This window comes from Rhamphochromis sp. 'chilingali' (genome assembly GCF_963969265.1).
Source record: "Rhamphochromis sp. 'chilingali' genome assembly, chromosome: 20".
In the NCBI taxonomy this organism is placed as follows: domain Eukaryota; kingdom Metazoa; phylum Chordata; class Actinopteri; order Cichliformes; family Cichlidae; genus Rhamphochromis; species Rhamphochromis sp. 'chilingali'.
Window position 1 is genome coordinate 368,652 of NC_137947.1, and position 10,263 is coordinate 378,914.

General features: G+C 39.6%; 1 protein-coding gene across 1 annotated transcript; it reads left to right on the forward strand.

Annotated features, from left to right (window-relative positions):
* The first annotated feature begins 4,945 nt into the window (after positions 1-4,945).
* Positions 4,946-8,726, forward strand: lbx1a (ladybird homeobox 1a). Its single transcript, XM_080868374.1, has 2 exons — positions 4,946-6,853; positions 7,282-8,726. The coding sequence occupies exons 1-2, from the start codon at positions 6,550-6,552 to the stop codon at positions 7,800-7,802; spliced, it is 825 nt and encodes a 274-aa protein (XP_080724500.1). The 5' UTR covers positions 4,946-6,549; the 3' UTR covers positions 7,803-8,726.
* The last annotated feature ends 1,537 nt before the right edge of the window (positions 8,727-10,263 follow it).

Consider the following 10,263-nt stretch of genomic DNA (forward strand, 5'->3'; position numbering starts at 1 on the left):
GTAGGTCTCCCTGCAGGATTGGTTTTCCCTGCATCGATAGCAGCGCTGGGTTGTTTCAATCACAGACTAACAGGATCCCACAGCTGTTTATGTTTTTGAACCCATTTTGCACAGAGAGGCATTTTTTTGAAAAATGTATTGATAGCAACACTGAAAAAAGTCTAACATGCAGTCATTCATTCAATCTAATAAGTGCCATTCAAAACAGAATAAAATCATTGATTTGATTGTGAAACCCTTTCTTTTTGCATTTTAAAATACCACTTTTGATTTGGATGAAACTAAATATCTGTACAAAGGACACAACGCAAAGTTTTTGATTTCTCTCAAAACATATATTTCTTTTCATGTTGAACAGATAATATCTTTAATTTGAGTCAAAGTGATTTGCACTTGAACACGCCCACCAGAAATAGACCGGGACCCATTTTTATTCTGCATGGCTGCTGGAAACATCATGTCACATCTTTGATTAATTTCATCTGAAAATAAACGTAAGTAAAGCCAAGTGTGTTACAAAAGCTTTTATAATTTGTATTGCCAAAATTGCAGAAAATAACCCCATTTAAGCTGGGTCGACAGCAGTGGCGGCTCCTGAAAAAAATCTCAGGGGGGGCAATTTTTATGATATCGACTAAAATGACCCATTTAATGAGTACATCAAACAACACAATTTTAATTTAAATTTAAAATGAACAACCATATTCTGGCCATTTGTATAGATTTGTAAAAATGAACAACCATATTCTGGCCATTTGTATAGATTTGTAAAAATGAACATGAACAGATTTTTTTTTTTTTTTGAATGAATGCGCTGGAACCAACTCCGACAAAAAGTCCTGTTGTATGCTTTTGACTTCTCCTTCGTTGCCTGGGTTAGTTGAATTTCGGGCTTGTCAGGTCCCAACTCTTTAACTTGCAGTTTTTCTGCCATTGTCCTTCTGGCAAAAGGGTAGGTTAGAAGCGATCTAACCGAATTTGGGGGAGGCTGTGCCTCAACCGTTAACAATACCGCTGCCATCGTCTCTCTCTGACCTTATAGCTCACTTAGGCTACTGACTGAGGTAAAATTCTAGAACAGCAAATCTTCGCGCGTTTTCTGCAGGGGCGCAATTTTAACCGCCCCCAAACCATTTAATTCAGCGACGCTGATAGGTCAAATATTTATTATTTTCCCCTGGCAACCATTTAATGATAGGCTATTTCGCTGCATATCAAGGGCGCTTTGACGAGCGCCCCAGAAGAAGAAAAACACCGTTTGTTGGTTGAACTTTAATGAGTCAGCTGGTGAAAATGTTAAAATACGCCTGGCTGTATATGGGCACACACATAGTAAAACTATCATTGATGAATTTTTTAAAAATATATATTTTTACTCCTCCACATTTGGGGGGGCGGAGCCCGAGCGCCCCCTATGGGCCAGCCGCCACTGGTCGACAGCCACCCCTAATTTTTGCATGATTGTAGCTGCTAGCTATAAGCTAGCTAGCTATCCTGCGCAACGTTAGAACTGGTTACCAGAAACCGACCATCACAGTCGGGAATACAAGTTAGTATACTGGTAAAAAACGGCTTTTTGCCTAACTACCTAGCGTTACCACGATGCATCGGTGGTGGATAAAGCTAGCTAGCATAAGTTCATAGTTCATAACATTCATAGTATAACTCCGTGCTCCGCTTCGTTTGAATTTTTCTGGTGAGCTCGCGGTTTCTAGACACAAGCTTGTGTTTGTGCGCGCACGTTTGTCTCTCTTCATATAAATATCTGTGTGTTATGTGTGTGTACACCGAGCGCAAAAGATAATTATTAATGTGCATGATTTAGAGACAGAAATAACAAGCCAGCATATAAGATCAATGACATAAGACTAATTCCTTCAATTGACTTTCAGGCGCGGCTCGGAAAAATGTGCATTTTCTGAAGAAATTTTAATTTTAACAGCAAAAAATTGACCCTATGCCAAACTTAGTCGCTAATGGCTGGTCTGTAGACTGTTTGGTATGTCATGTTACGTATTTCTTGGTTTTTCTATGTAATGTGTTTTATAGAGAAGTAACATTATTCTTTTTTTTCTGTATGCTTTCAGAACCACAGATCGCTCCATCCATTCCATGGCTGAAGCATACATTTTCATTTAATCTGAACAGGTATCATTTTGCATTTACACTGCACATCCTTTTTAAACATTTCATAATAATCTAGACTCTCCCTCATTATCCTCTCATTCACCTTGCTGATGTGTTGAGGACTTGATAAAAGAATACATGGTATGTCCATATCTGTTCTGTCTCTACATGAGATGCAGTCTCTTGATGTAAATTTGACAACTCTGCTATTAAATGCAGTGATTAATGTAGGACAGCAACGATTAATCAACTCATCAAGTTAATATCTTAGGGTTCTGTATTGTTTTCTTTTTTTTTTTCTTGGGCTTTGTGGAACATTTATGAAAATGTTCCACCATTGATTTAATTTAATGATTATGCAATTCACAATCTGATTAGTCAAATAATTGTTCTAATAGTCTGTGACCAAACAACTATCAAAATAGTAGTTTATTATGGTCAAAGATTTATCAGGTGTGCCAGACTTCAGTTCTTCACTTGTACATTTTGTTCCATATTTTACCTCAAGATATCCCAGAAAGATGAAGCTGAGGAAGAGCTGCAGAGTACCACCATGGCACTCTTCGTCTTCAGGGACAACTCAAGCCTCCTACATCAGCCTCGAGACATCGGGATAATCATTGATGGTGTGGAAGTCCTGAATGAGTTGCCTTCTGTGGCAGCTGGAGTGGCAATGGTCTTTGGACTCTGTTATGCTCTTAATATGGAATATCCACGAGGATTCAGGTTCACCTTTGAGGCTCTTCAAAAGATTATGATGGAGCTTGACTTTAACAAGATGACCTCTAAGATTCGCAAACTTAATTGTGAACTTAACACTGCACAGTAGTGTGTTTGCATGCATGTGTGGATGTGTATGTGCACATGCATGTGCATGTGTGCTTGGTTATTTTGCTTGGTTGGCCTGCAGTGGTATTCTACATTCAAAATTTATAAGAACACCCATTTGAAAGGGAGATTTAAGTTGATTTCATTGATACATGTGTAGATTTTTTTTTTTTTTACATTGTACAGGCACAGTGCACATATAAACATTTTTGAGTACTTGCAAATAGGGCTGGGCCATATTATACCGTTCACGGTAATACCGGTATAATGTTAGGCAACGATAGGAAAATGAAATATCGCGATAGAATGGGAGTAAAACGCGCATGCGCAGTGCCTTTGTTTTCATACGCACATGGCCGATTGTTGAGTGAAACAGATGAACCAGAATTGGTTTGTAAAAATGGTGCAACTTCCGTGATGTGGAACTGGTTTGGTGTTTGTCCGTCAGATACACAACAAAGCACATTTTTTTGCAGAACATGCAAGCGGCCATTGTTATTGTCATATTTGTCGGACTAAGATGCTCTTAAATCTGGGAGTAATCTGGGTCCTAAACTCCGTATACTTCAGGTCAAACAACACTGCAGCATCACTTAGAGTTAAAAACTGTCTAAATTCTTTCATCTTTAATAAAACGATCAGCATTGCTGCTTTACCAGGTGTAACTATAAAGTTTAACTTCCAGGCATCCATGAAAACAAAAGTTATTACATTTAACGGAGTTAGAAGTTAGCAGGAAGCTAGCGGAAGTTAGCTCGCTAGTTTCGCTAGTTACCTAAGCATGATATAGCATGTTCTGACAGAGATTTCTGAAAAAAATCAAACGTACAGCTCTGCTATCACTTCCAACATAAATGAAGACAGGAAACTAAACAGCAGTGACGTTTGTAGGGTTACTGAAGTTGGGCTAGCTGGTATATAATGATGTGCTACGTGATCGCTAGCGACACAGCTATGTTAGCATAACATAAACAGTGAAGCTGGAGGACGAACACTAACACTTTTCCACTTATAAAAGTTAACGTGAAGGTTCTTCATGGTTAGAGACAAATGCAATCGCATGGCAGGATGCTGTAAACGGACCAAACTTCAGTCAGGAGAACAACTGAGATAATCCATCCACAATACGAGGTTAGTCATTAATATACTGCAACAACATGGGAATAGAGCAGCTGCCAGAGAATTCAACATTAATGAATCAATGGTACAGAAGTTGAGGAAGCAAGAAGAATGAGTTTAATAAAGTTTGATTTATCTGACTGCTTTGTTTCGCTTAATGTGCCTTATAATCCCGTGCACCTTATGGTCCGAAAAATGCGTACTGCACACTGCAGTTTAATGTTGCAAAGCACCTCTTTTTAACTTCAGTGGATATTATATATGGTTATGCTCAGGATATGTCAGCCCATTTCTACTGGAAATGCCTTTTGGTTAAACTTTCAGCAAGGAGTTTGCATTTGCACTGTTACATTTTTATAAAGCTTTAATGTACATAAAAACCAGCTTCTTGTTTAAGTGAAAATAAATGGAAGGTTGTCTTTTTGCACTAGTAATGTTGTGGAGTTGTATTTTGTCTCGCATCAATTATATCGTCGGTTATATCGTTATCGCAAATTTTCAAATATATATCATGATAAATATTTTTGGCCATATCGCCCTGCTCTACTTGCAAATTGGTTTAAAAAGAGTTTTTATAATGGTTTTATGCCAGTTTTAGACAGGTTGCAGGTTTTATACTGGTTTTCAAAAGATTGCAGGTTTTATAAAACAAACATTTCTCTAATCATTTCTGCCGTAGCACTAAATCTGTATATTACTAATCCTCTCTATTGATTATAGTTAAAATGGTTTGGAACAATAAATAATTTTGAAATAATTGGTTGGCCAACTGTCTTGTTTTTTATAGGAAATGCAGAGCGTTTTTGAACTGAAATAAAATGAAATGTAAAAAATATAGTTTGAATATATGTAAATCAATTACCTGGCTTCAACACAAACATATTAGTTCATGTTAATTTGGTTTGATGTGAATACATTAGGTTGGTTAAATTTCAATATATTAGCTTGGTTCAATAATTAAAATATGGTTCTATGTAAAAAAATCAATTTGGATCAATGCAAAATTTAAAGTTTCAGTCAAGTCTAGTAATATTGTTTATATCAACATAAAAGTATCAGGTCATATCAAGTGACTCAATTTGGATTCTATAAAGCCAAATATTTTGGATGTGACAACTGGACATCATTTTTTTTCATTTGAATAGGGTTATTCTTTTTACAGTGAATGTTGAACATTATTACACATGAAAAAACAAAACAAAAAAACTACATGTAAAATAATCACACCGTGATGCCTCTGCCTTTCTAAATAGAGGGACAGTAACTGTATGTAAAACCTGACGATAGTCAGATTAACAGTATTTTGTCTCTATCTGCTTTTCTGCAAATCATCTCATGTAAAAAAAAATAACGTGCTCACAGCATGATGTGAAAAAGGCACATACCTTTTAACTTTGTGTGACCAACTCTATAAAATATAAAAATAAATGACTAAATAAAAACGCTCGAGTAAATCGATGAACTAATTGTTCAACTTCGAATTATTTCTCTTTTGGAAGTTTCATATTGTGCATAATGTAATACAAATATTTGAAAATATGGAAACAAAATAAAAACCCATGATAACGTGCGTATTTCTACACAACTAAAACCAAAACTTTACCGTCAGAAAACTGCTGCCTTGATAGCAGAATGTTTTAGAAGAAATCATCTCTACAAATGATTTTATAATCTTCCTGACTGGATTTTATTTAGGATTAATTGGCATAAAAAAATATGTGCTCGGTGTCCTCCCTGTCAGTTTGTCCATGTGTTCCTGTCTCGGGCTGTGGTCCGGGGAGCCTGACGCTGATTTTGGCAGAGCGCTCGTCTTACCGCGGGGGTGGCGAGGCTGGAGGTGTGGTAGGGCCTGCTCTGCTCCGCCACTAGCCTTGTAACGCGCTGTCACGCTCGTGCATGGCTCTGTCTGTACAGTTCAGCACGCATTCTCATTTTCTAATTTGCTTATTGTCTGTTTCTGACTGTAACTGGCCTGAAGAGTAATTCTGTGCTACTTACACCGTGTACGCAAATGACGATGATATCGTGCTGATAAACACATTTGCTCGTTTGGTGACAAATGATGTCGTTTTACAGATAAAGTGTAAACAGAGCCTACTCTGATTTGTAATTGGACTGTTCTTCGCTGTTTGCTCTGTCTCAGAGCTCCCCCCCAGCACGCGCCCTCACGCACGCAGAAAGAGAGAGAGAGATAAGGGGAGGGGTGAAGTGAGTAATTGATGGCCTTCCGCAATAACATGTTAGTTAGTCGGTCCAGCTCTTGGTGCATCGCTGTTCACCGAGTGAGTGCCAGTCTTATATATATTCATATTGTACGTCACTCCGAAAAAGTGCTTCAGAGAGACGGTGGGAGTCTGGGAGTCAGAAGTGTTTAGGCAGTGGGCGATATGAGGTTACACCTGTGATCCTTGCCGTGGCTCGTTTTCCTTCATTCTTGTCCAAACTTTGACATTTTCAGTCAGCTGCTGAGCCGTCATGACCTCTAAGGGAGACTCTAAACGTCCAGCTGTTCTTGAGGGCAGTAGTCGCAGTCCGCTGGATCAGCTTCAACCACCGGTCAACACCAACAAACCGCTGACGCCTTTCAGCATAGATGACATTCTCAACAAACCGTCTGTGAAAAGGAGCTACTTTCTCAGCGGAGAGAAGTTGCCCTCGGCTTGTCACGGCGTGTCCAGCCGGGTGCTGCTCAGTCAAACCTCCCCGCTCTGCGCGCTGGAGGAGCTGGCCAGCAAAACCTTTGAAGGCCTGGAGGTCAGCGTCCTGCAGGCTGCTGAAGGTAAAAGGCTGTTTTCTTCCTCTCTTGTTGTAGGTAAGGAGAACATCCTCACTGTTACAACCGCAACAGCAGCAGCTTATTTTTCTGAAATATGAAAAATATCCGTAGATGTTTGGAGAAAAAGCTTTCAGCGTTATTTCTTGTACCTAATTGTAAGTACTACTGTTTTCTAAACAAAGAATGATCCTGTGCTATTTTTTCCTATTCGAAAACCGCTGTATGTTTTTTAATGTGCTCATTGAAATTTGACAAAGCACGCTAACTAAATGAATGAATCTGAATGAATGAATTTCGGAATCATTTCAGTGATGTCGTACTGGAGTTTTTGGTGACTTATAATTGGTTTCTTTTGTGTAACACTGTTTTTAGTGACTTATAAACGTGTGTTTTATTCCAGTTTTACATTCTGTATGATCTTATTTCTACAGGCAGAGACGGGCTAACCCTATTCGGTCAGAGAAACACCCCTAAAAAGCGGCGGAAATCCCGCACGGCCTTTACCAACCACCAAATATATGAGCTGGAGAAACGTTTTCTGTACCAGAAGTACTTGAGCCCAGCGGACCGGGACCAGATGGCTCAGCAGCTTGGTCTGACCAACGCACAGGTCATCACATGGTTCCAGAACCGCCGGGCTAAGCTTAAGCGGGACTTGGAGGAGATGAAAGCGGACGTGGAGTCCGCCAAGGCCGCCGGCGCTGTGGCCTTTGAAAAGCTCTCCAAGCTGGCTGAGCTGGAGAAGTCCGCGGCGGCGGCAGGAGGTATGGGTGAGGGGACGATTTCTGGGCCGGGCCAAACCGAGCAACACCAGATCTCTTCCAGATTCCACACCACCGACACCCTAGACCCGCTGCATTTATTACCTCCATCACCTGCATCGACCGGTGACTATCGACTGACCACCAAGTGTTGCTTGGATGATGAAGATGAGATTGACGTTGGTGACTAAATAACACAGAGACAGTCGCGTGTTGCCCAATAACGCGATAGTAACAGACAGCCTTTAGAGGATTTACATAGCGGTGCGATTCAAAAATAGACGCCTCCGCTGTGATTTGCCAAAAGCCTTGCTGAACAGGCCCAGGCTCTGAAAACGCGTGGACTCTTCAGATTCAAACACTGATACTTAAATCTAACACTGCTGTCGATTGGCCGCTGTGGTTACAATCAGAAAGATTTCACTGCACATTTAATGCAGCCTACTTTGTGCTATAAAGCGGTTGAAATGCTTCTGTGAATCAGTTTGTAAGCTTGAGAAGACTGTTTTTAACCTTTTGATATATCAGCCCTCAAACGATAACTGCACAGAACAAGTGCGGTTGCTTGTATTAAACATGGCTTAAATAGGGTTTGATGTTTTGTAACACTTCACGTGCCTTTAGAAATACAAAAACGAACCATAATAGCAGACATCTCTACAAATTGTACAAATGTACAAATGTTAATAAAAATGCATTTTTTAAATATGCAGATTATCTCACGTTGCTCAACATGATTTCCGGGGTGAACCAAGCGTTATTGAAGTGTAACATTTCTGTTTAAACGAAGTTACTCGAGATAAAGGCTTCTCGTTGAGGAGGACTGTGGGGGAGAAAATGCCAAACTCATCTAAACACCAACTCACCTTCTGACCTGCTGTGCTTGAACATAATATGGGAAAAAGAACGCCTACCCGTAGTTTTCCCCGGGGGCGGCTCTACACCGTCGCGCGATATGGAGACAAGCGTGTCCGCCTGCCTCACCGTCCGGCGGCTCAGTGCGCACAAAGGGCAGTGTTGCAGAGGCCATATGGTTGGAGGGCTCTCCTCTCAATTACGAGTCGCTTTGATGGATTGACTTAACCCGTCTTTTCATCTGTTTATACCCCTTTTGTCACGCATAATTCAGACAGTTTCGTTGGTTGCTGCTGTGTTGAAACACACTTCCATGAATGTGAATGAGGCATAGTGGGGCGGTCAGGGAGCAGTGAAATAATTGACTTATAAAGGAGCGCCTGCAGAGCTCCACCCCCCCCCCCCCCCCCCCCAATAATCAGACCCAACCAATATACCCCCCCCCCCCCCTAAAATTATGAATTATCTTGCATAAATAGGCTGTTGATTTTCTTTACTCATTTCAGGTATTACCAGCAAAATGATTGCATGTTTAATAATCCGGGAATTTACCCAGATTTATTTATTTATTTAGACAGAGAGCTTCGCCCCCCCCCCCAATGTTCAGCACAAAGTTACGCTGATGAGCTCCTGGTTACACATTTCATCACCCGTATGCTGCATTTTTTTGCATTTGAATTTATGAAATTTACTATTTTAAGAAAAACCTCCCACGGTATTTTTCTTAAAAAAAAACTATAAAAGCAACAACTTTGTAACAAAATGTCCAAAGTAGATATAAAATATGTAATATAAAAAATTGATTGTTTATTAAACAATTCTCAAAGGCGATTATTAAAATCAAAAATATGACCAATATTGCCATTTACAGCCAATGCTTGACAGTTTCTTATAGAAACAGCTAAACATGAAAAATGTTTTCATATCAATATCCAGCTTGTCATTTCGAATATAGATTTGTGAAGATTTATAATTTGATTTGTCAATAAATATATTTGTTCAGTAGGAAAAAAAGAAATTATTATTTGCCACGAAGCGTCCGATTTTCTTTTTCTTTTCTTTCTGTTTAATGTTTTATTTAATTTGTGTGTATATCACAGCAGGCGTATGTAGATGCACAATATATAGAATGACTATGAGTCTATGTGATCTTAGTCAGTCCCCCCCCCCCCCTCCCCCCCATGGGGGTTTGTGTGTTTGTGTGTGTGTGTGTGATAGAGAGAGAGAGGGAGATCATTTATTCAATTGTCCGTAAAATGGAAGTTTGATGCATGTCCTCGTGCCCCCTCCATTTTTTTCTGTGGGACCTCAACAAAAAAGGCTGTTATCAGCCGGGATCCTCCAAAAGCAACGATAAATTGATCGATCGATTAAAATGCGATGCATATCTTTGTTTCTCTTTAAACTGCCAACTCCTAGACATACTTCCACTTTTACTACTAGTGTGCAAAAATCTCGAGCCACCCCTAATTTTGCTTGGAAAATAAGATGCATATGAAGCCATTTATTGAAACATGTGCAACTATACATGGATATATAGTATACAAGACAAAAACAGTATGTACAATTCTAATGAGCTTGAAAGTCAGTTATTAGCATGAACAACTTTGTTTTTCAACAAAGCTTGAACTGTCTCGGTCAAGTCTTCTTGCTTTATGTTAGGAAGTCTTCAGGAATCGTTTTTCATGCTTCTCGAAGGACAATCCAAAGCTCTCCTTTGGATGCTGGATGCTTTTTATTCCATTCTCTGTCAAGATGATCTCACACTGTTTCAACAGTGTTGATGATAGGCCAGCG